A 26757-nucleotide genomic window follows, 5' to 3' on the forward strand; every position below is an offset into this window, starting at 1 on the left:
ATATTATCTATGCCTAAAATATGAATCAATATGCATAACTTTATAGAAATGATATCATTCTAAACAAACCACCCTGTAATTTGATTAATTTATTAAATATATCTTAGCTGCCACTCCATGTCAATACATTTAGAATTTTTTTTTGCATTGATATACCATAATAAATTTTATGCTATACAGTGGTACCTTGACACACGAGTTTAATTCATTTCATGGCCGAGCTCATGACTCAATTTGGTTGTGTGTCAAATCAGATTTTCCCATTTAAATTAATGGGAACACAATTAATCCATTCCAGCCCCAAAAAACCACATGAATTTTTTGCTTAAATGCTTTAAATAAGAAAATGTACTTTATAAATAACAAATATATATATATAAATAATAAGAGAGAATATAAAGAAATAAACTGGTTTATGAAGTATATTTACTTTCAAGGTCAGGCAAAGATGCTGGCAGAAGGGAAGGAGGCATTAGCATAACAATGGCCCTTCCCAAGCAGGAAGGTAATTAGCAATTTCACAGACAGCTGCCCAGTGCCACTTTTAACAATAAAAGTGAGCAATCTCAGAAAATACAAATTTTACAAACTCATTTGCCCAACAATCATCATTTTCTTCACTGACTTTTGGCTTTTGCGCCACACTTTCCTCGCTCTCACTTAGAGGCCGTTTTAACAAAAATCTTTCCATGGAAGTTTGTTTCTTCCTTCCTTTCAGAATGTTCAGCAGGCTATCTAGTGGAGGGTGGCAGAAGCTCGTGATTCAAATATCCACTCGTGGCTTAAAGCAAAAATATCTCACGAGTGACTGCTTGTCTCTCAAACTGCTCATTATTTAAAGTGCTCATGTGTCAAGGTACCACTGTATTTAATCACTCCTCTATTAATGAATATTCAGATGACTTCTTATATTTTTGTAAAAAAACAGTTATTTGAGTGGAAAAATTCTTCTGGTCACTGACTGGATAACTAGGTTCAAGGCCGAAGGCAAAATAGTGCAGAGTACAGCTAGTGTTCGACTTACGACCACGATTGGTTCCAACAGACTGGTCGTAACACGATTTGGTCGTAAGTTGAGTAGGCTATAGGTACAGTACTGTGAAATGATGTTATAAAAATCTTTAAGTCATATTTTATCATAATTTTCTTTCATTATTGTTATATATCATAATTTTCTTTGTTCATTTTATGCCATTTTTATCATCTCTACACCATTTTGTTTCTTATTTTTATATATACATTCATCAGGTTTAAGTAAAACACTGCATTACCAGCACAAGTGGTTTAATATTTGCAAAACATACAAAATTACAAAATACAGGTGCTTACTACAACAAACCTGGAGTGCAGCAGCACCTGGGATAACAGTTGAAATGGTGCACGCGGAGATGGTAGTGCTTCCAGAAGCTGGTCCGCACTGTTGTACGCCCAGCTGGGCAATGCTTGCGCTGCCAGATGCGGAGCAGTCGTGGCTAGCAATTGTGGTCTTAAAGTCGAATGGTCATAAGTTGTATAGGTCATAAGTTGATCAATAACTGTACTCTGTATCCCAAAGACAGAAATGGCAAGAAGTTCTCAACCACTGGCTTAGATATTTTCCCCAAAGCCTTCTAATAAGTGACTGAACTTTGCTAAACATAACTGTACAAGTGGAAAGATAGTGAAGAGTCATTGTCAGGTTAGGAGCACTGGAGTGAGTATCTTTCTGGCACTCTAAAGCCAACTCCTCCCTTGTTCCAAGAGAGTCACAGTAGAGACTCAGAATACCTTTCACAAGGGAGGAAAGTATCTCAGTCCCATTTGATGTCTGCTTAGGAAGCAGACTTGTGGATCCATCCCGATCCTGCCTGAGCCAATGAAAAGAACATTAGAGATGGTGGCAGTGGGGTGACCGACACAATCACTGTATGGTGGGGCAGGGTGGCACAGGTGTGCTATGAGTGCAGTGACCCCATGGACAGTAGTGGACTTAAACCATTTTGTAGTACCCCACCTGTTATGGCCTGAATTATGTCCCCTTACCTCCCCCACAAATTCTGATGTTGAAGTCCTAACTCCTTGTTTTTAGAGATAGGGACTTTAATGAGTTAATTAAGTTAAAATAAAGTCATTAAAGGTAAGGTCCTAATCGGATATGACCGGCATCCTTATAGGAAGAGATTAGGACACAGACACAGAGGGAAGCCCACAGGAAGACACAAGAAGAACACGGCCATCTCCAAGCCAAGGAGAGAGACCTCAGAAGAAACAAACCTTGCTAACACACTGATCTTGGACTTCTAGATTCCAGAACTCTGAGGGAAGAAATTTCTGTTGTTTAAGCCTCCCAGGCTGCGGTACTTAGTTCTGCCAACCCTGGCACACTGATATACCAGCAAGGGTGAGAATGCCTCAGCATAAGACAGTGCCAGCAGCTGAGGACAAGGTGGCAATGTGGAGTCAAATCATATCTCTTGTATCAGAGAAGTGGGCAGTGGGGCGGCCCCAAGGGCCCTCCAGGAACTCATACAAGAATGAACAGAGAGAGAGGTTACCTACATCCAACCCTCTCCCCGAGTCCAGGCCAGGAAGAGGAATGAAAAATAAGTCCAGCTGCTCTGCAGCCCCCACCTCACCCACCACCCTTCTCTTAGATCTAAGATGCTGGAGTAAGGGGCGGGGGAGCCTGTCCTATCTTGAGTTTTCTGAGGCACACCTTTGGCCAGCACTAGGTAGGTGAGTGAAAATTTTCAGATTTTAAGATGAAAATTTAGCAGTTTTATTTATTTTTACCTTTTTTTTTAAGTGAGAAAAACAGACAAGGATAAACAGGAAGGGAGAGAGATGAGAAGCATCAACTTGTAATTGCGGCACTTTTAGTTGTTCATTAATTGCTTTCTCATACATGCCTTGATTGGGGGGGCTTCAGCCGAGCCAGTGACCCCTTGCTCAAGCCAGTGACCTTGGGGTCATGTCTCTGATTGCACACACAAGCCGGCAAGCCTTCACTCAAGCTGGTGAGCCTGCACTCAAGGCGGATGAGCCCATACTCAAGTTGGTGACCTTGGGGTTTTGAACCTGAGTCCTCAACATCCCCAGCTGATACTCTGTCCACTGCACCACCAATTTTTACCTTTTATATTTTTCTAAATAAATATTAGTTTCAGGTGTACAACACAGTGATTAGACATCTTTATAACTATTAGACATCTATATAACTTACAAAGCAATCACTCCTATAAGCCTAGGGCCCGCCTGGCACCATACATAGTTATTGCAATATTATTGACTGTATTCCCTATGCTGTACTTTACATTCCCCTGACTATTTTATAACTGCCAGAGAAATTAGTGGTTTTTAAATGAATAGGATTTTAGTCACTAAAAGTGACAAGATAACATGAAGTATGGGAGGAAGAGTCAACAGAGCACACTTGGGATCATGGTCAAATTCATACTGTTCAAAAAGAATGTTTTGTTTTCTTTACAGTGAACACCTTTTACATATAACTTGGCATATATCTGTGCTAATTGTATTTAAAGTTTTGATAAATACATCCCCAAACTATTATTAACTTATGCACTTGGTACTCTCACAACCACATTTGGGGATATCACTTGCACAAAATAGTAAAGCTTTACAATTTTTAAAATACATCCAACTTGGAGAAATGAAATTTTATTCCAGTTGTTTTCATCTAGAGCAGGAGTCAGTAAACTAGGACCCCAGGTCAAATCCAGCCTACCACCTATTTCTGTACCTAAAGCTTTATTGGAACATGAACGTGCCCTTTCATTTATATATTGTTTATGGCTACTTTTGTGCTCCAGCAGAGTGGAGTAGTTGTGACAGAGACTGGATGGCCTGCAAAGCCTAACATATTCAGTCTCTGGCCCTATGCAGAAAAACTGCTGACCCCAGCTCTAGAGAAGTTAAAGACTGAAGTCCTCTACCGAGTCCCGTGGATCAGCAGATAGAACTGCCTGAGCAGCAGTTGGAAGGTTATCTATGTAGGCGTCAATTGTTCATATTTCTAGTGCCAGATTATCCATGCTCCCGAATGACTGAGGGGAAGAAATAAATCTAAGACAGTGCAGCCATTGCATTGCACTATGCAGAGAGAGGCACCCTTCTCTTGTGAGCATAGTACCTTGGGCAGGAGAGAAGGGCATGGAGGCATTCACAGACTGGTCTGCACAAGGGAGAAATTCCAGGTGGTGCGGAGCTGCTGAAGTGGAAATTGAACAGGATTGCAGGAGTCTGTGCTGAGAATCTGCCATTTGGCCAGGCTACAGAAGCTGTGCCCCGGCACTGAAGACTTATCTTTAGTCTTAAAGACGAACAGTGGAACACTGCTCTTCCCTTCCTTTCCCGAGAACCTCATCCTTGCTTAGCCTTGCCCACCCTCACCTAATGCTCCTGGTATTGCCAGAGTAGAGCTTGTATTGTTAAGGAAGAGGGCACAGTGAAATCTACCCTGAGTGAACTTTACCTCTCAGGTTTACAGCAGTTACTACTTTGTAATTCACAACTGTAAGACTTACCTAACATTTCTGCATTATATTTGCACAAAAACTTAACTTACTATCAAAAAGAATTATTTGTTAGAAGATTTTGAGGATCAAATTCTATACACGGCAAGAACAAGGAGCATGTACCAGAAGAGCAGGGCACCTTTATATCTCTAAATAAGGGTATTTGTTCAAAAGGTATTAAATCGTCTCCAGCACAAGCTAGGCTCGGCGCTAAGCATTGGAGATGCCTGCCCTCCATACATCCCCCATTCACAACCAAGGATTTAACTATGATCTGAAAAGCAAATGGTTTAAATGGTATTTAGGCTTTCCTTCTCTTTCTATTCACTGTTCCTCAAACTTTAGTGTTCATAAGATTTACTATAAAGAATTCTATACACAAAACTATATATGCTACAATTCAGAGAACAATTCAAGAACTTATCCAAGGGTCATTTATATTAGAAGCGATTTTTTCTGTCTGCAGATTTTTAGAATCCAGCCCTGAGTAAGGATCTCGCATCGTGTCCTTCTCCTCTGAGAACAGATGGCTGTGGTTTGTGGGTTTTTACAAAGTCCCTAGAAAATGTGATAACTGGGTGAGTGCCCAGTGCTTGTCTTCTTTTCGTTTACTGTCATCCACTTTCCTTATTTCCACCCCCTTCTTTATCTGCCTCAGCAGCTGACTTCTAGGGACCACAGCACTTCTGTTCGAAGGTGAGTGAGGCCCAGCTGGGTAGCCAATCATTGGGCAAATTTCATGGGTTCAAACCCAGCTTCCTGTTGTGGGACCTAAGTCCCCATCTTTCCCTTGGTATCAGCTTGATTAAGCTGAGCATGAAACCCAGCACTGCCTCCCAATTGAGTAATGTGATAAGCGCCCCAGGGCTCGCAGAGTGCCCTGTGCTCTTACCTCAACATGTGCAGGCTACTTTATCAGACAAGGATCCTGAAATGGCAGTCCTCCAACCACTGGGCTTTAAAGGCTAATTTATGTACTTAACAAAAGAAGGCAAGCACTCCTGAAAGGTTTTGTTTGTTTTTTTGTTTTTTCTTTTCATCTCCATTTGTAGAGGATGTAACTTTATCAGTTCAGTGTGTCTTACTTGACTAGAAGGAAGTCAAGAGACTTTAAGGAACTCTAACACAAAGGAACTTTCTCTTTATGTAATCATTTTCCCAAAAGACAGCAACATAACCATCCAGTATTTTTCTGAAGAACAATTAACGTTTTTAACCTGCTACCCTACTTCTATAGAGTTGTATTTTTTAGTTGCCAATCTTAGAATGATTTATTGCCCAAAAGGGCTGCTGGGTGTACGTGCCTGTCAGGAAACATTACCATCTAGAAACGCTGTCTGTCTGTATGTGCATGCCAAGTCTTGTTTCACTGATCATTTCCTATTAGAAAGAACATCATCTCAGGCAAGGCTAATCCTTCAGTAACAATTAGATACCTCCAGATTCAGAAATGTGCGAAGGGTATAAAATGTAGAGTGTGCTTGCTTACCTTTGCACTTGGTCTAAAGGCAAGAAGATACATGAACTATGTCCACAAGTTTGGTGTTCACAGTCCTTCATTCTGTGGTGTCAAGACTGTCCCGCTCCTGCATGCTAGCTTCTTTATTAAGAAACCAAAAACACCAAATCTACACGGAATCCATTCTCAAATGGGAGAATCCCAGTTATGTCAGCACTTCCCGCTTGGTGGTATTTATGATCATTTCAGGGTGCACAAGTTTAGTATAAATAGCATAGGTTCACGTAAGAGCATGGTTCTTTTCCTGGCTTCCTGTGTTGAGTTGAACCCTTAGCTAATTTCGTCCATTTTCATCTAATATCTGAATGTAAGGCTACTTGTTTTTTTTTCTAGAAATTCCTCTAGCAGCTTTCACAAGTTTTGATACCTAGAGCATTATTGTTCAGTTAATTACAAGTGTGTTTTTCAGTTTTCAAACTGTCTTTTTGTGATTGATCTCAAGGTACATGGCCCTGAAGTCTGAGAACATGCTACATGTAATACTGACTTTTGATGTTTTATGAGACATTCTATATAGTTAAAAACTAACTAAAAAATGTGTATTTTTATTGAGTGCAGATCTGTACATTAGATCAAGCTATATCATTACTTTGTTCAGATCTTCTATATTCTTGTGCATGTTTTTCAGATTGATTTATAAATTCTTGAGATGTACACAGTCATCCCTCGCCATATAGCAGTTCACTTTCCGCGATCTCACTGTATTGTGGATTTTTAAATTGTATAGATCTAATTTTGTATTGCACATTTTTTGCTATATGGCAGGATATTGCAGTATATAGGTATTTTTATATATTATTTTAATTATCTTTGTGGTAAAATAAGCAAAATAAGTGTGGGAAAGGTTAATATCAGTGTAGGAAAGGTTTATAAGAGTGTGGGGAGGGTTTATAAAGCCTTAATATATATATATATATATATATATATATATATATATATATTAAAATAAAGTTACTACTTCATGGATTTTTGCCTATTGTGGGAGTCCTGGAACTTAATTAAGCCCTGTGATAGGTGAGGGACCACTATATACAAATTTTCTCCCATGGAATTAATTTCTCCATATAATTTATATTCAATTTTTGTTTTATTTCCTTTTAGGCTATGTTAAAAGCATATTGGCTCTGGTTTATTACATCTTCTCAATTCATCTTTTTATTAAGAAATAATTTTCTTAATATTAGAATTTTTTCTGACTAAAGTCTTTTTTTATTGGAGGTTAATATGGTTGACACTTGCTTTCCTGTGATTAGTATTTTTGATATAATTTTTATATCACTCTGTTGTCAACATGTCTGCATATTTATCTTTAGAGTTTCTTTTTTTAAATATCATGGCTGCTCAGGGTTAGAAACACTACCTGCTGGGCCAAACACCCCAGATCTCACTGATTTAACACAATAAAGATTTTTAAAACTGCTCTTTAAACCCTGGCCAATTAGCTCCATTTGTCAGAGTGTCGTTCCCCATACACCAAGGTTGCAGCTTTGATCTCTGGTCAGGGCACGTACAAGAATCAACATTAATACATAAATAACTGGACCAACAAATTGATGTTTCTCTCTCTCTCTCTCCCTGTCCCCTTTCTCCCTTTTATTCCCTCTAAAATAAATATAAATAAAAAATAAATTTTCAAAAAAAATTATTCTTTAATTATTATAATGTCTTTCATATTGTTCTTTTAAGACTTTTGTTGTTAATTCTTCTGTTTACTGTATCTCTTGGCATTCTCTCATAGTGTTTTTTTCTCGGTGTAGCTTATAGTTTGTTTGTTTTTGAGGGTTATTTTGGTATGAGCTTATCTTTATGGGTTTTTTTTTTCTTTCTCCTAAGTAGATTTCCAATGGATCCCAGATTGTAAAAGTAGCACTACCCAGTGGTTTCACGTTGGACTCTTCTGGAACCCTGGGCTGGCTTTAGGCCTTCAGTGGTCCTAGATCAGGGGTCGGGAACCTTTTTGGCTGAGAGAGCCATGAACGCCACATATTTTAAAATGTAATTCCGTGAGAGCCATACAATGACCCACGTATGTTACGCATTATCCAATAAAAATTTGGTGTTGTCCCGGAAGACAGCTGTGATTGGCTCTAGCCACCCGTAACCATGAACATGAGCGGTAGGAAATGAATGGATTGTAATACACGAGAATGTTTTATATTTTTAACGTTATTATTATTTTTATTAAGGATATGTCTGTGAGCCAGATGCAGCCATCAAAAGAGCCACATCTGGCTGCGAGCTATAGGTTCCTGACCGCTGTCCTAGATGAATTTTCATTTTAATTTCTTGACTTGAGTTTCCTTCATCGTCTAGGTAATATGAATTGGGACATGCTTGACATACTGTTAGTGTCTGTACTTTTCATGGCTCGCTTTCTATTTTCCATCTAAGGTTTCAGGCAGTCTGCGCTTTCCAAGGCAAAAGACAGAGTCTTTTCTTATCCTCTTCTCATTAAGGAGGCAGTTCTTTAAGGTTCAAGGCCTATTTAGAAGTTCAGATCTAGGCCTTTCTTCTAGTACCTGGAGATCACTTCTCCTATGGGGTCCTACGGCCTATGTCTAATCCAAAACCCCATGGGTTACATTCTCAGCAGTTTTCTACAAGAAATCTTTATTTCTGGCATGTGGATATTTCTCTTGGTTTATTTCAAATTTGGAAATATATGAAGTACTTTTGCAGTGTTCTATCTTATACAGCCTATCTTTGTAATTATGATGGGACATGGCCTTATACGCTGGCAGACACTTGCTCAAGGAGAGAAAGTCTCAGAGTGAGAGCCTAGGAGGGTCTATCTTGGATTTAATAGCATCATTTTGTTTTTGTTATATTTAATTTACAAGACTATTTTTTTAAGTGAGTGATTCTAACTTTCATAAATACTAGTGAGACAAACATTCCTTTCAAAAAAAATGTATTTAACTAAGTTTAAAGTATTAAGTAAATTTGCAATTGCTAGATGGCTATGAAACAAACATAATTTTTACTAATTAGTTATATACTCATGTATATATTCATTAATACTCATGTTTATGAAATAACTAAAGGCATTTGGTGCCCTTCTTGATTTTGTCCCCACTTCTTAAAACATTCTTTTGTGCTATAGCAACCCAGACAAGAGGATGTGCACCATCGACTTGAGTCTGCGCTGAGAATGTGGGCATGGGTCACCCTGACTAGGGCACAGTATAAATCAGATATTCCTTTTAAAACTAGCAATCAAGGCCAGCTGTATTAGTCAGAAAGGGCTAGATTAAGATGTGGTAACAAAAGAAACCCAACATCTCACGGAACAACACAGCAAAAATTCCTTTCTCGTTCACATATCCAACCAGCTTTAGTTGGGGCCTCAGCTCCTTATGGTAAGCCAGCGACAGCCTGCCAGAGCCCCTCTATGGCCACCAAGGTACTTGCTCCTAATTCTTCTAATCAGAAGTGATATTTGCCACTGCTACTCTTATTTAATTTGTCAAAGCAAGTCACATAGCCACAGTAATTTCACATGAGAGCAGGAAAGTACAATTTTGCCATGTACACCAAAGGCCAAGATCTAGAAACACTTGATGAAATATTTGATTTCTAATGATTATAAATCATTCAGTAAAAATAGTTCTGGTTCAGTCCTCTAGATGGAGACATGGAGCTGAGCATTTCTTTGGGAGGTCAGCCATAGTAGAGTCAGATAGCGTGTATAACTCCCTCAGCCTCTTTGGTAGCTCCATTCTGTATGCTGAAAACCCAAAATTAAGTTCTTGCTGTGGATTGATAAGGAAATATCCCCCTTCACACTGGACTGATTTTCTACTTGACAGATACAGAGAGGCTTCCTTTTTTTTTTTTTTTTTTTTTGTATTTTTCTGAAGCTGGAAACGGGGAGAGACAGTCAGACAGACTCCCGCATGCGCCCGACCGGGATCCACCCGGCACGCCCACAAGGGGCGATGCTCTGCCCACCAGGGGGCGATGCTCTGCCCCTCTGGGGCATCGCTCTGCCGTGACCAGAGCCACTCCAGCGCCTGGGGCAGAGGCCGAGAGAGGCTTCCATTTTTAATTGTAAAACTCCATCCTGTTTAATCACCAAGTACTCAGTTTGACCACTTCATTTCTTCAAATAGTTACGGACCTGAGGTATGAATGTGGTTGAAGTATTTACAATCAGTGCAGCTTGGGTTCAGCTTTTTATCTCTGTCCCTGCAGTTTCCTAAAACGTCCCCATGGCCCTCTGCAATATTCATGAGTTTGGGCGTGCTTCTCCTCCTGTCACCCCCTGATTATAGCCTTCAGCTTTCACCTCCCTCCAGGGAGGCCATCTCTGGCTTTCCAGCACTTTCCAGGCAGGGTCTCTGCTCTGTGTTGCAAAGGAATATTGAGAGACAAAGACTGCATTCACAGGCTCTGTGGCGATGTGTGCAGTACTGAAATTTTCCATCATCTGGGAAAATACCTAAATTATAATAACCTTAGTTACATTTTGTCCAACCATGACACATACTTCAATTAAATCACTGATCCTGCTGTTATGTTAAAAATGAAAGTAATGCCTTCAACTTACTCAATGCTTTATACTTTACAGAGTACTTCTATATATATTCAAGTCTCCACAGTTACTGTGATGTTAGGTATTCACTATCTCCATTTAAAATCACAAAGATGGTTTGTTTATTTTCTCAGAGTTAATCAGCTTATCAATACTCACATTGGAACTAAAACCTAGAACTATATACCTATAACCTCACAGCTAGATTCTTTCAGTTATTCCATGATATTGCCTATAACTTACAAACATTAACAAAACCTACAACAAATTAAGACTGATAATCTCTATCTACTTAAAAACCCTTTCTGTTTATTTTGGAGTTAAGGCCAGTACCCTTATGTGTTCTACCAGGCAGGTAATGATATGCTATCTTTTTATTTAGTTATTTCTCTTTTAGGTTGACTTGTAGGAGGAGGACTACAGGAAATAATGTATATGTGCATTTTGGGTATTTCAATCTGGATAATTCAATTCAACACATGTTTATCAAGGACTTGCTTCTACCAGGTGCTGGAGACACAATGGAGACAGATATGGCTCCTGTCCTCATAAAGTTGCAAGGCTAATGGAGACCACAGTTATATAAAATAGATGGCAAAAAGCACTCCAATAATAACAGATAACATTTTTTTCCCTTCAGTGTTATTTTCAGGCATTGCACATCCTTCCTCTTTTATTGGAGAGGAAACTGAATAACTTGCCATGTGCAAGTGATAGAACTAAGATTTTAATCCAGCTACTCTTTTTTTATAAGCTGAGAGGAGGGGAGATAGCGAGGCAGACTCATACGCTCTGACCAGCAACCCTGTCTGGAGCCAATGCTCAAGTACTGAGCTATTTTTAGTGCCTGAGGCTGATATGCTCCAATGGAGCTATCCTCAGTGCCCAGGGCCATGCTCAAACCAATCAAGCCACTGGCTGTAGGAGGGGAAGAGGGAAAGAAGGGGAAGAGGAAGGGGGAGAGAAGCAGGTGGTCACTTCTCCTGTGTATCCTGACTGGAAATTGAACCCAGGACATCCATACACCAGGCTGATGCTCTATCCACTGAGCCACTGGCAAGGACCTCCAGCTGCTTTTAACAGCAGCATTTTGCCACTTTACAGGTACTGCAGTGTCAATGTCAAGGAAAACACAGACAGAAAACTTCAGATGACAAGGGATCATTGTAAAAAATCTGAAAAATGACAGCAGTATGAGAATCCCAGACATCTATCCCTCTGGGTCCCACGACTTTCAGAACTAAGGCTCAATGTAGGCAGGCCTTTTTTCTTTTTTTCTCTCTACTCCCACCTCTACCAATGAACAATTTGGTTTGCTGCTAGTCTGTGTGGTCTGTCTGTATTTGGTACAGATTACCTTGATCCTGCCAAGATATTATTGCTTTTGACTCATACACCAATCTCTTGCTCACTGTTTTTCCGTTAGGGTGCAAGGCTCATTTTAGAGAACATACAGGGTAGAACCCACAGCAAATATACTGAGAAAGAAACTCCCTGAGGTTGTGTTTTCGAAGGGGTCTGTGAGGTTGATGGGTAAAGACACAAGCATTTACTTCTCTCAGGGAGCAGCAGTAAGTTATTGGTGACAGTCATTATTTTAACCTTGTCATCCCACCTCCACCACAAGAATGAGGCTGGACTCATTTGTTCCTCTAAATCCTCAACACATAGTGGACACTCAATACATATTTGTTGAATAAATGAAGACGTACAGTTACCACTAGAGATATAGAATTTTGTTTTCATCATAGTGCTATTGACAGTAAAGGTTTTGACTTGGATCTTGGAGAATTTGACCATCTATGTAAAACAAACTCCAAATGTTTGGGAGATCCAGATTGAAGTGGAGAGACAACTCAATAGGAGAGAAAGGAAGGGACTAAATTTAGAACGTTAACACTGAGGTTTATTATATTTAAATTTAGGTTACTGCCTATGTCGCAAGGATTTACTCTAAATGAGTGAAATTATGTGGAAGCCAACTAGAAGAAAAAACATTATCATGATTAGTGGGGATTTACTGAACGAGGGATGAGAAATGAAAATAAGTCAAGGGGAAATGACTGTGAACAGTGGTTAGTTTCCTGCAGGAGCATAGAAAGTTGTCACAATTTTCCTCAGTATTTTTCTATTCCCCTACATTTGTCTTACCAACTGGACTAATGTAAAATGGTCCTGGGCTCAGCATTGATTAGACAGAAGAGAGGGTAACTCATGACTAAAACCATCTTCACCAATATGAAATTCATAGTAAATTTTTAAATTTTCAAAGAATTTAGGAAAATATATAACATGAGTTGATGCCTTCTTAGGAATGCAAGGCACTTCACACAGTCATTGATTAATCTTTCAACAACTCAGTGAGGTAGGTGGTATATATCCGGTTTTACAAATAAAGAAAGTAAGACCAGTAGAGTATGCTTTTCTCTGCCTGCAGACATTTAAGGAATATACTCAGATTTACACAGAGAAAGAGATACGTGCAAGATCAGGTCTGTCTTTACTCCAAAGCACATATACTGCTGCTTGTTGAAAAATATATATTAAGTACCCTCTGAAGTATATTTATTAGTGATTTGCTTTTCCTGTTTCCGAGTTTTTTTACTTGGGATGTGTTTACTGGGCTGAGCTGGAAGGAGAAGTGAGAGGCGGCATGTGGCCTGCAGAGTAACACGGGTGTCCATGGTTCTCATCGAGAAAGTCTTCATTCTAATTTGCGGCCACGTACAGTGGATTCAATACACATATTTGATTTATTCCAAGTGAATTAAAAATGTTATCCTGGAATCTCTGGGTTTCCGTTTTAAAGAAAATTAAATCCTGTACAACTTTATACATTCTTGCTTTGTTTTTGTTTTTTTTCAGACTACTGTCGGAGGATGCAGAAATGGACGTCCACTCTGAGGAGGGAATGCTGAGTCCCAGTGCTGCTGATATGAGGCCTGGTGAGAGGAGCACCTGTTCATTTTCTTTAGCGGTGTTCTATATTTAAACATTTTTATTATTCATTGAGAGAACTATTTCCTATGCACCCAACTTGTGAAGAGAGGGGGGAAATATGTGTGAAGAAGATTTGAGGCTCATTTTGGTTAATTTCAGGGTTGGCTTGAAAATTGATTCTCACTAGTATGGGCTGCCTTTTATATCCTGGGCCATGACCTTACCTGTCTATGTTTTCAGTACCTGTAATTACTGGGTACTATATATTATAATACCAAATTCTAACATCTAAGTGTGAGAATGTTTAGAATTAGAAATGTGGTATCAAGAAAGCTCAATTACCTGATCATTAAAAAGAAAGAAAAAACCCTATACTAAGGGTTTACAACCCAAGGCATATTCAAACAGGAATTTTAAATGTGCTTTTGCAATCTGTATGACTTCTACTTTGTGCTATGAACACCTCTTTGCACTGGACCAGCTTCAGGATCATACCAAGATTCTGAATCCTGACCTTAGCAGCCAAGCCTAACATAGAATAGGAAGAAAGAATTTTTAAAAATTTTTTTGGTCTAAGTATTTAAGGGCATTCTTCAAAATACTAGTCATGTGACATAATTATTTTTAAATGGTCTATGGCCAAGTAAGCATGGTAGCCCCTGTATATCTATTCCACTCTTCAAGGTTCACAATGCACTTTAAAATAATAAAGGTGGCCCTGGCTGGCTGGTTTGCTCCATGGTAGAGCATCAACCTGGTGTGTGGATGTCCTGGGTTCAATTCCTGGTCAGGGCACACAGAAAAAGCGACCATCTGCTACTCCACCTCTCTCCCCCTTCTCTCTCTCTCTCTCTCTCTCTCTTTCTCTCTCTTCACTTCCTGCAGCCATGGCTCGATTGGTTTGAGTGAACCAGCCCTGGTGCTGAAGATGGCTCCATAAAGCCTTCACCTCAGGTGCTAATAATAGTTTGGTTGCAAGCATGGTCCCAGATGGGCAGAGCATTGGCCCCAAACGAAGGTTGCCAAGTGGATCTCAGTCAGGGCTCATGTGGGAGTCTGTCTCTTTAGCTCCTCTCCTCTCACTTGGAAAAGAAGAAAAATAATAATAATAATAATAACAAAGGCACTAAAGCTATATAGCTATCTTATATGGTAGTAATTAGCTACATGTGGCTATTTAAATTAATTAAAATTTAAAATAAAAAGTTCAATTTTTTAGTTGCATTAACTTTATTTCAATTTCTTAACATCTCTATTATTATAAAATTTCTTCTGGATGGTACTTCTGAGAATTTCTGTAATATAGAAATCCACTGTTTTCCAAACTTATTGGTCATAGAAATTTTTTTCAAGTAATACATAAAGACATTTCACAGAACAGAGTTTGGGTGATGTTCTATACAGAACATCTTAATGGCAAAAATTAGTGCTGCCTGATTGGTAGTGGTACAGTGGATAGAGCATCAACCTGGGACACTGAGGACCCAGGTTTGAAACCTTGAGGTCACCTATTGGAACACAGGCTCATCCAGCTAGAGCGCAGGCTCACCAGCTTGAGTGTGGGGTCCCCAGCTTGAGCTTGGGAGCATCAACATGATCCCATGGTCACTGGATTGAGCCCAAGGTCTCTGGCTTGAACAAGGGGTCACTGGCTTGGCTGGAGCCCCTGGATCAAGGTACATATGAGAAAGCAATCAATGAACAACTAAAGTATCACAACACAGTTGATGCTCTCTTCTCTTTCCCTTCCTGTATGTCTGTTCCTGTCTGTTCCCATTATACCTCTCTCTATCTCATCAGAAAAGAAAGAAAGAAAGAAAGAAAGAAAGAAAGAAAGAAAGAAAGAAAGAAAGAAAGAAAGAAAGAAAGAAAGAAAGAAAGAAAGAGGAAGGAAGGGAGGGAGGGAGGGAAGGAGGGAGGGAGGAAACGAGGGAGGAAGAAAAGAAAAGAATGTCAACTTCCTTAGAACAAAACCAGATTTGAATTCCAGAATTGAGAGGTATATCAGATGGCTTTCAAAATACTTTGTGATAATAAATAGTGAAATTTCTACTTTTAGGAGTACTCAGTTGAGATCAACTTGATTAAAAACTTTCATGGCTCTTCTTCTGTTAAATGAATGACTCATTAGTGGCAAGATACATATTACAATTAAAATGTAGGTGCTACCTCCACAAGTATAAGAGGTAATGACTGCTTGATCAAAAAATATATAACCTGGGAGGATACCTCAGTTTTATTAAAAATAAAGAGTCTGACCAGGCAGTGGCACAGTGGATGGAGCATCAGAGTGGGACGTGGAGGACCTAGTCGCTGGCTTGAGCTCAGGTTCATCTGGTTTGAGCAAGGGGTCACTTGCTCTGCTGTAGCCCCACCCCCACCCTGGTCAAGGCACATATGAGAAAGTAATCAATGAACAACTAAGGTGCCCCAACGAGTAATTGATGCTTCTCGTCTCTGTCCCTTCCTGTCTGTCTGTTTCTCTCTCTGTCTCTCTCTGTCTCTGTCACAAAAAAAGAAAAGAAAGAGAAAGCCAAAGAAACAACTGCCCATCATACACAGAGTTGTCAGAAACTGGAGCAAAGAATTTTGGGAATCTCTGTGAACATAAGAGATGCAGTTCTAACCCTCCATTTCTTAAGAGTAAAGTCTACATGAACCATTATCAGATACTGTATATGTAAGCTTAACTGTTTTTCTTATACAATATGCACCATAAAAATTAAATTCATTATTATATCAGTTTCAAATTATCAAACCTGAACATGGCAGTTCTAAAAGCTAGTTTTCTGCCCGTTGAGCAGTGGCTCCCACTTCCTGTTTCTACATGGCCAGAACTGATGTGGCTGGGACAAGCTAGCACTGGGGCCTGTGAGTCAAAAGGGGGGTCCAATTCCCATTTCAGGATTTTTTTTTTAACCAGGTCTGCCTTTGCTGAAAGGGCTTTAAAAATGTTTTTCCGCTGGAGCCCATGCCAACTCTTGGCAGCCGTGTATATGATCTAATAATACTTGATGTTATTAATCTGTTTCTTCTTTAGAACCTCCTAATTCTCTGGATCTTAATGACACTCATCCTCAGAGAATCAAGCTCACAGCCCCAAATATCAATCTTTCTCTGGATCAGAGTGAAGGATCTGTTCTCTCTGATGATAACCTGGACAGTCCAGATGAAATTGATATCAATGTGGATGAACTTGATACCCCTGATGAAGCCGATTCTTTTGAATACACTGGACATGGTAAGTTGCCAAGTTGTCAAAGCCAAAGTTATGTGAAAATTGAAAGATTTATCTAACTGATATGAATAACAAACCTCCATTTTGTTACTGGTGGCTCTCTTCTGTGATATCTAGTAGCTTCTGTATGTATCTTAGCTTATAGGTGGCTGTGATTGACAGTTCCGAGCTTGATAAAGATCACACATAGGCATTGCTCTTTTGTGAAACCCCTGCTTTATGCCAGGCCCTGTGCTAGGCATTGGGGTTGTAAGAAAACCGGGGCTGGGTTTGCAGAGAAAAAGAATTTAATCTGGAAGATAAAATTTGAAGCAGAGAAATCAGAGCTTACCAATTTCTTCGTACAAGTTCCCACTGTCTGAAATGCTTTCTCCCAGATTCCTAGTGGCCGTTTTCTTCTCTTTGTTCAGATCTTAATCAGATGCAGCGAGGCCTTCCTTGACCTCTATAATCAAAGGTGGTCCTTATTCCCACCCCACCACCCAGTCACTCCCTATCCCAGTACTCATTTTATTTTCCATGTATCACTGGTTGGAATTGTATCATTTAACTAATTGTTTGCATGTTTATTGTCTTTCTCTCCCCACTAGAATGTCTGAGCCATCAGGGCAGGGACTTGATTATGTTGGTTGTTATATTGCTGATAACAAGGAAAACAGGATGGATGGAGGAGGGAATGGTGGGGAAGAATAAAAAAAGGAGACAATCTCTGTTGATCCAGACGTAGTTGCTGGATCAAACACAGACGCTCCTAGCAGGAATATCAGTCTCATTTTAGTTTTTCCTCTTGCTCAGGAGAATTGGTTTTGTTATGGAATCCCGTGAACAAAATAAACTTGAAGTAGAAACAGACTTCTAGATACAGAGAACAGACTGACATCTCTCAGAGGAGAGGAGGGTTGGGGGGCGGGGGGGAAATGTGAAGTGATTAAGTAACAGGAAACAGTATGATGATTGCTACAGGGGAGGGGGTGGGGGGGAGAAGAGGGGAAAGGTGGGGGGTAAATGGTGATGGAAGGAGACTTGACTTGGGGTGGTGAACGCACAGTACAATATACAGGTGATGTGTGGTAGAGTTGTACACCTGAAGCCTGTATCATTTTATTAACCAATGCATCCTCAATAAGTTCAATTAAAAGATAAATCTTGAAATTCTCAAAGAAAAAGAAATATGTACAAATGGCATCACATTGTTTCTGTTCCATAGGATGGCACTCTCTGACTTCATCATATTGAATTGGAGAGTGAGAGACTCTTGGCCACAGCTGTTGCTTTGCTGCTTTGTAAAACTTCCTCTCAAAATTAAATATTTTCTTAAAATGTTTTTAAATCTTCTTTAAAATCACTTAGAAAGAAACACCGTTATTGTGTTGTGTTCCCCACCCCGTGTCTGAGTACCTCGCATCAGCCGTTATCCCCCTTCTCATCCTCAACCTCCCCTCCCCCTTTCACCATGGTAACCAACATGCTGCTGTCTGTCTCTGAGGCTTATGTTTTGTTTTCTTAATTCCTTCATCGTTTTCACCCCATTCCCCCTGACAGCTGTCAGTCTGTTCTCTGTATCTATGTCTGTTTCTGTTTTGTTTGCTAGTTTATATAAATTTAGCAAAGATAAGTAAATAAAAGAACTTCACTAAAAAAATAAATGCCATTATTAAATGATGCCCTGACTTTTAAAGCCATGTTATTCCCAGCAGCGTCATTCATAGGAGAACATAATTTGAAAATTTGGTAATTCATCAAATTAGTGAATTAATTCAACCAATGATTGTTGAGTCACCAGGTCTACAAGCATGACCAGCACAGGTCGAGACCCTGCCTTCACAGAGCATAAGGCTTTATCTCCTCAAGCTAAAAAAAAAAAAAAAGAAGTGGCTAAACTATTGTATTTTTGTTATGCTTTTGAATTTCTATAGTTGCCTGGGTATTAGACTCTATAGGTTGAAATACACAAGTAAGAGGCAAAAGGTCTTGAATTCACATTCTTTTCTACCATCTCAGAGACTTCCCCAGCTGCTCCATCCATCCCAGCTGCCCCTGGCTGCCCTGGCTGCCCCTGGACACCTCAGCCCTCTCCCTGCTAAGATATTCACCCATGTGAGGCTCGTGCCTTGATTTACAGCCCCACAGAAGACAGCTCTGGCCTGACCCTGCGGTCCCTCCCTCTCCTCCCCTGTATTTTCTGTTGCCCCGGGGAGCTGTATCACACCACATCTGAAACTTCTATTTTTATAAATAGTAAAACTGCCAAGCAAAGTGGTAGTGGCTGAACACACTGGTAATTAAAGCTGCCACTTGCTGACATAGTTCTTTTATTTGACACAGTTATGCTGAAAGGACCAGTTTAACAGCCACAACCCTACTTTTAGGTCTTCAATTTAAAGGACAGAATTTTAATATAACTTGAATATTAAAATCCACCCTGATTCTCAAATGAAAGATGTATATTTAGACACTGTTTTAAACAAACAAAAACATTAGACATAAAAACACAAAATACATCTGAATAGCTATATTGTCTAAGCATGTAGACATGGATAAATGACTGTGTTAAGAGGAATGGAATATATTTTAATCCCAAAGTATGAAATAAATGCTTGAAAGCTGCATGTGTTTTGAGTTTCTTGTGTGAGCATTTTGCACTAAGCATATACATTCTAAGCAAAATTGAAAATTTTAAGGCACAGTGTTTCAAAAGTATTTGGTCAGTAATTTATTCTATTTAATGAACACTTTCATAGTGCTTACTATGTGCCCAGATCCATGCTAGGTACTTTAAAAACATGACCCATGTTAATCCTCATGTCAACTCTGTGAATAGGTATTATGTTTCTCTATTTTAAGATGAGAACACTGTGGCACAGAGAGGTTAAGTAATTTACCTAAGGTCACATAGCTAGTAAATGTCAGAGCCAGCACTTACACCCTGAGTTGTCCTTGGCTCATGGGCCATGCTGCTTCTCCATAAATATACTGACAATGAATAGGACAGAGTCTTTTACTAGATTTAGCTAATACATCTGATAGTCTAAGAGCCTGATAACAACCTCCCCCCCCCCCCCCATTGTGCTTTACACAGTCGCTGAGGACCATTTTTACTGCTAAGTTATTTGCCTACAATGTGATTTTTCTTATGAAAAGATTTTGGATTTCACTTTCAAAGGATGTTAAATTGGTCTTTACTTTCAAGTTATTTTATTTAATATTATGTCCAAATAGTAGGGAAATATCATCCAAAGTACTGATATAAGGTTTGATTTTTTTAAAATATATTTACAAGTACAAAGATATCAGAAATGTATAGATAGTGAAGGAGTTAGGAGATCAATCTTTGTATTAAGGGAGATCTGAGGTGTCTTTTTAATATTGTACTTTATTATACTGATCTTAGAAACTTCAATATATCCAAAGGCCAGAAAAAATGATGACCTATTTCTGTTTTCTAAACCAACCGCAGTTATTTTTACCATAATTCAGATCTCAGCAAAGGCATTTCATAAGGAAATGAAAAAACGATAGAGACTTTTAGCCTGAGTATTTCTAATAAGAACATTATAAGGAATGCTCAGTGTGCATTTATGTTATTTCTTCCTAAGTAACGTTCAGTGACCTATTTAAGCCACCTCTTCTGAAACTATCCTCTGGTGACAGATAGTTTTCTGTGGGAATAAGGCAACCCAACATTTTTTCAAGATAGAGTCACTTCATTCAACTTCTCTATCTATGGTATTCCACTATTTTCACAGCCTGCTGGCAATCAGTTTATAAAATCAATTCCATGTTTGAACTCTGCATATAAACTAATCAAATGCTAGCTTATTTTATCTTACCCACAAGCAAACTTGTGCTGTAATGGTATGGTCTAAAGGGATGATTTTCCTTTGTAGTTTTGTACGCTTAGTTTTTGCATTCAAATTTAATGCCTACCTGCTCTTTGTCTCCAAAAAACTTTAAAGACTTATTAACTGTAGACAAGATGTCTTTCCTCTAACACAAAAAAAGTTCAAACATAATGTCGTCTAAAATTATTTACATTATCAGTGCAAAATCACAATATAGACAGCTAGTCACCTTTCCTAGATGTAGGTCCCCTACTGGAAGCCCACAGCTGATGTCATCTCTAGTTAGTTCATAATGATACCAACAATGGATTCTGCACTGTGGTCTGTATAGCAGCACAAGGCATTCAAGAACTTGTATACTGAATAATTTTACACACAAAAAGAAAAAGGAATGTTCAAGTTGATTATTCCCCTGTGTACTAGGGCTTAATTGACTTTAACAGTTACCAGTGGGGGGAAAAAAAATTGTTATTGAGAAAAGGAAGCAAAGAAAGTCAAGCATTTCTCAGTGAAGACAGCATGATACCAAAAACTAAATCTTGTGGGCCTGTCGTAGAGAGTTAACTGAGACCTGAAAATTTTCAAAATAGTGAAGAAATGATGGCTAATGGTAGGATGGTAATTTATAGTTATAGCAGAATCCTTAAAATCAAGGGGGGATATTGCTACTTCAAGGAAGTTAATAAAGCTAGCTTGACTTCATACTAGCTTATATTGTGGACTGCTGAAATTGAGCACCCTAAGAGAATTTACTGTACCCACCGCCCTTCAATAGTTCCCTGTGCCCATTTGCATCATTTCTCAGAGGTGGGGAAGGAGAAGGAACCCGTAAGGGCCGCTCTCACCCTCTGAAACATTTGCAGTAACATTTCATAAAAAGGCCCAGCCTCACACTTTTATACCAAAATTAGCAATAATACTGTTGTGTTTTTTAAATAAAGTATAGGAAAATATGTGAGTATATATATGTACTCTTAAGGTAGAGATGTCCTTTCTTATGATACAAATAATCAGACAACATAAAGATAAAGGTTAACAGTCAACTACATAAAATAGTATATTCTTATTTGGAAAAACCCCACAAATTTAAAAGGTAAACGTAAGGCAGAAAGATAATTTCAATATATGACAATGTTCTATATAAAGAAATCCAACAATCCATAAGGACAATAGGTAAGGGACTTAGCGAGTATTCCCTGTCAATGAGAGAAATATATATAAATAACCAATAAACACTTTGAAAATACTCAACTTCTTTAGTAACTAAATAAATTCAAATGCAAACAATGAAGAGACAGGTTTTACCCTAAATTGTCATGAGTTAAAAATTTAGATAAGCTCCAGTGTTTTTGAGTGTGTGAGAAAACAGAAACTCTCACCTACTTTTGTGTGATATATTCAAGGTAAAAATGTTCATGAAAACCTTAGGTGTTTACACCTTCTGACCCAGCATTCCATTGCTAGAAACTTAATCTATAGCAATAAGTACACAAATGAGATAAGATACCTGTACAAAGATAGTTACTGAGGCAAATTCTTTCTAAGGCACAACAACAAAATGAAATACAAGTAAAATTTCATCACTATGGGATTGATAAACTAAAAGACATCAGTAAAATGGAATGCTCTAGAGCAGTGTTAGTCAACCTGGTCCACTAGTGGGCGTTCCAGCTTTCATGGTGGGCGGTAGCGGAGCAACCAAAGTATTTATATAAATAAAAAGATAGCTTTAACTATAGTAAATTGTTTTATAAAGATTTATTCTGCCAAACTTAGCGAAAATCTGACATAAAGTACTTGGTATGTAATTATTATTATAGGATTTAACTTGCTGTAACTCTGCTTTATAAATTTTATAAAGTAAAGTTACTTCCCTACTTTATAAATCACCATTACTATGGAACTGGTGGGCGGTTAGAAAATTTTACTACTAACAGAGATACAAAAGTGGGCGGTAGGTAAAAAAAGGTTGACTACCCCTGCTCTAGAGCTACTTTTAAAATGAGAAGACTTTATATTCATGAGACAAAGAGAAACCTATGTAATATTATTAGAGAAGCACACTGTAGAGCAGTGTGTATAGAACATGTAGAGCATCTGGTGTAATCATATTTTGGGGAGAGCATAGTGTGCATGCATGCACATAGAAAGACAAATACATACCAAGCAATGAATGAGAATGGCACTGGAGATTTTTGCTGTTTTCATGAACAATTTCTATAGTGTGCCTACTTTTATTAGCATGCTTTACTATTATACTGAGAAAAAAGAATACAATGTACAAAACTTTTAAATGAAGTAACTTCATTAGAGCATGCTGAAAACAAAAGAAAACAAGCCCAAACAGATCACCAGGGCCAATTTGAGCCCAAAAGTCTGAAACAGGATGAAGAAGGATTGGTGGATGGGGAGTTCACTGCAGGAGTGAGCACGTGTGTGTACAGGAGCCTCAGAGGACATCAGAGCCCAGAATTCTGAGGGCACAGAAACCAGATGGAAAACAGGGTCCCAGGAAGGGTGCTAAGATAAGCATCCAAGGGCCCTGACCCAAGTAGGATGGGAGAAGCAGGAAGGGATTCCATGTGCAGATGGATGTATTTATACAAGTGACACGGTGCTTGATCTGAAGCCAAAGGTTGCTCCTTGCCATCCTTGGTAAGCTGCTGAACGCTGGTGGGAACACAGAGGAAGGCACAGTGAGACGAGGCTCTGTAGGTGGTGGTAGCTGTTGGTGTTGGCAAAAAAGCCTAGGAATGCTTCCCAACTGGCCTTTATTTTACTATTCTAAGTCACAGTGGAACCTTCCAGAACATAATGGCTTTGTTGTAGCTTTCTTACAGATTACCTATATTCCAGGAATTTGTCCAAGTTTTATTTACTGACTCACCCTTCCAATTTTTATTGAGTGTTCAGTGCAGGTTTCCAAACTAAATGTGGAGATAAATATTAAAGGTAATTCAGGCACAGTTTCTTAGCCCAAGGAACTCACAGCGTCTTAGTAAAATAAATGATAATGAGACAATCACACATTCAAGTTACAATGGGATTGCTTAGGAGAGTAGAAAAGGTAAAAGTTTGACTATTTTGCTTTTTGACTCTGTAACCTGAGGTAACTACTTCAGTTAGTTTTTGCATCGGCATATTTAGCATAATACCCACTACTGTTCCCCATACATGGTGAATACTTTAAGTATTGCTATTACTATCAAAGTCCCATAAAAAGAATACAAATATATCAAAGGTCATTTTTTTTTTCATGAATGGAAAAATAAGATAGATAATATCTCACAGAGTTATTTTGAAAGTTATAAATAATTTTTTCCTTCAAATTACTTAAGCCTGTAGGATAATCATTGTTAAACTCTGGTAGTACTTGAAGTAAATATAGAAATTGCTGCTTATTCTTTTAAAAAACTTAACAGGATTACCCTTTCTGGATGCACAAGAGTGGATAGTAAATTTCTCCCCCAAGATGTTTGTGGACTTTTTTATTGCCTTATGTACCCACAAATTGGAGTCTTCAGAATTTTTGGCCTTGGAACATACCCGGTCTACAAAGATATTTTCTTGCTTACTCTAAGATTGTACTGTAGCATATTTTGAAAAGTCCATAGGAAGTATATAAAATGTATGTACTCCCAATAGGGAAGGAAGTTCAGCTCCATTGTAAGGTCCCTAGAGTGGAGTCTAAGCCAGTGGTATCATCATCAAAATACTATGACTCTGAGTACTCAGGGTACACCAGCAAATGTGGCCCAACGGGAACAAGATTATCTGGATCTGTCAAATAGCCCTGTCCCCCATCAGAAAGGCCTGCTTTCTTTTACACAACAGCGAGTTCACTCAGGTTGGCTCTGCCAGGAGACAGCTGGTTGTTGAACTGCCTCAACTGTAAAGGTCCTGCTCCTTCAGCCTGTCTCTGTGCTTCATTTCCAGAGGATCTCAACAAAGATTCTGGCCAAGAGTCCGAGTCCATTCCAGAATATACAGCAGAAGAGGAGCGGGAGGACAACCGGCTGTGGAGGACAGTGGTGATTGGAGAACAGGAGCAGCGGATTGACATGAAGGTCATCGAGCCCTACCGGAGGGTCATTTCTCACGGAGGTAGTCAAGCTCTGTGTGAACCTGGGAACTGGGGAACGGGCAGCTATATTTTTTTATTAGAAAATGAAACTGGAGTTCTCTGCAGCATGACACCCCAAAGCCTCTCTTGGACAGTCAAAGTTCAGGGGACTGTAGAGCTTAAATATATGCCTTCACACTCAATTCCATAAACATGGGAAAACCTAGTATACAAAGATAACTTTCCAATGTGAAAAAAGCTTTTTGTATCACATATCTGATAGCTGTCATCTTCTGTGCAATTTTCTTGAAAGCCATAGTTGTCCAATTTAATGATGTCTGTTTGGAATTCATTTGAATTCGGTGTAGGGTTTAACCAAATAGTCTTTGAGTCCATACCATAGCCTGGAGTAAGAACCCTACAGCAGAACTGCTTCTAATTACAAAATATTTTTTTGAATCCTCTTCAGAAGCTTTAGGAAATCTTTTTAAACTCAGCCTTATCATTTTTCCTCCCTACCTGAAACTGACTTTTTTATAAACTCCATTCCACCTCTGCCTGACAACAGCCAGTTCCAGCCAAAGCCCCCACTTTCTTAGTGAGGGACGGGGACAGAGAAGAGCTGTGTTTTGTATTTCCAGTGCCTTCTTGGAGCTCCAGAGTCTTGGCTTGACTGACTTGGGATTCACAAAGAGTCAGATGGGCACAAGCAACATGTTTAACGCATTGTCAACTTCAGAAAACATACATACTGTTTAATTTTTCTGCTGCATGCACTCTTTTCCTGCAAAATCCCTGGCCTCTCTGCTGCTCCAGGAAAGTGTAAACCGACCAGGCAAACATTGTTCTCTCTTCCTTAACAAGGACAGGGAAATAGGTATCTTGGGGCAACATTAGCTTTTGTTTTTTGCTGGCACCAGGACTTTCGTTTTTTTCCACCAAATCTCCCTCTACCAGTACATTTTTCACTTTCCATTCCCAGGCTTTCCCACCCGCAGGTAGGTATCTGACCACCCATGGACTCTAACCATGACGGTGAAGGAAAATGCCAGTGGGTGTCCTGGACCATGACCTTCCTTCTTCCTGTTTCACTGTGTGACCTGAAATGGTCCTATGTCCCTGTGATAGCCTCTTCGGGGCTGGGGCAGTCCCTAGGGGAACTTTCTCATAACCCCTCAGGGTGAGAGCTGGCATCATTTCGACAACTGGTCACAGAGTCAATCCTTTTGTTATGAAGAAAACCACAGCCTGCCCATCACCCAGATCTTCCCAGGAGGTCATACCCACTTTGCCCCACCCATCAGAGGCAACGGAGGCATGGTTTATTTGTTTCTTAGAAATGAAAACACACCGAAGGCTGACAGGAAAAGCAGTCCGTGTTACTTTAACAAGGACAAAAAATGTAAAGCAGTGATGATCCCTTTATATTTGTACCCCTCTGGTCTTAAATCAAGAGCCCCTTTGTTGTGAAGAAGACAGGCTCACTGCTTCGCTGCTGTCCTAACACTCTTATTTCTCCAGCACACCCACCTGCAGGTCTTTCTACCACAGTATACAATTAAATGGGTGGGCTAAGTGTCTCTGCTGCTTGAGTTAGGAGAGCGATTGTCATCAGCACACTAGGGTCAGAAAAAGCCCCTGCTTCTGCCTGTCGCATTCTTGGTGATAACGGAGCTTACTCCTCGGGAATACCCTGGTTTGCTGTGCCCTCCATCCCTGCCCCCTCCTGCCCTTGGCATTAGCTCCTCTCCATTCTGTGTTGTGAGCTCGGTTTCTGTCTGTGTGACTGTCTGGTTTGGCTGGAAGACAAGGCCACCTTTCCTGTCGCCAGCTCCGCCTTGTCTTTCCCCAGGCACTAGCCCGCTTGAGTGTGCCTCTGGCTGCACCCATCCCGAGGTAGCGATGCCTCCTCTTCTCCTCTTCCTGTGCCCTGAACGGCTTTTGTGCTCTGCAGGTAAAGATAGTTCTGATGTTACTTCTGAATTTGCTGAAGCTTTGTCTTCTGTGCAGGAAGCTCACACTTTAGTGATGATAAAGCAATACCCCTTAGTTAACAATCTATTGAGTTTGTTATCCTGGCTTCTGATGAGCATTTAAAAAACAGCAC

The 26757-nt window shown here is 39.5% G+C and overlaps 1 protein-coding gene across 2 annotated transcripts in view; it reads left to right on the forward strand.

Moving 5' to 3' along the window:
• PRUNE2 (prune homolog 2 with BCH domain) overlaps positions 1-26757 on the forward strand; it is a 285127-nt gene that overhangs the window by 226121 nt on the left and 32249 nt on the right. Inside the window, exons 10-13 of one of the 2 annotated variants that reach the window (XM_066367956.1) lie at positions 13433-13512; positions 16548-16748; positions 24524-24691; positions 26503-26613. In XM_066367956.1, coding sequence (XP_066224053.1) covers positions 13433-13512; positions 16548-16748; positions 24524-24691; positions 26503-26613 — 560 coding nt within the window. The remainder of the gene's footprint in view (positions 1-13432; positions 13513-16547; positions 16749-24523; positions 24692-26502; positions 26614-26757) is intronic. The other variant, XM_066367957.1, reaches the window with a different exon arrangement.

Source organism: Saccopteryx leptura, chromosome 2 (assembly GCF_036850995.1).
Source record: "Saccopteryx leptura isolate mSacLep1 chromosome 2, mSacLep1_pri_phased_curated, whole genome shotgun sequence".
Lineage (NCBI taxonomy): Eukaryota > Metazoa > Chordata > Mammalia > Chiroptera > Emballonuridae > Saccopteryx > Saccopteryx leptura.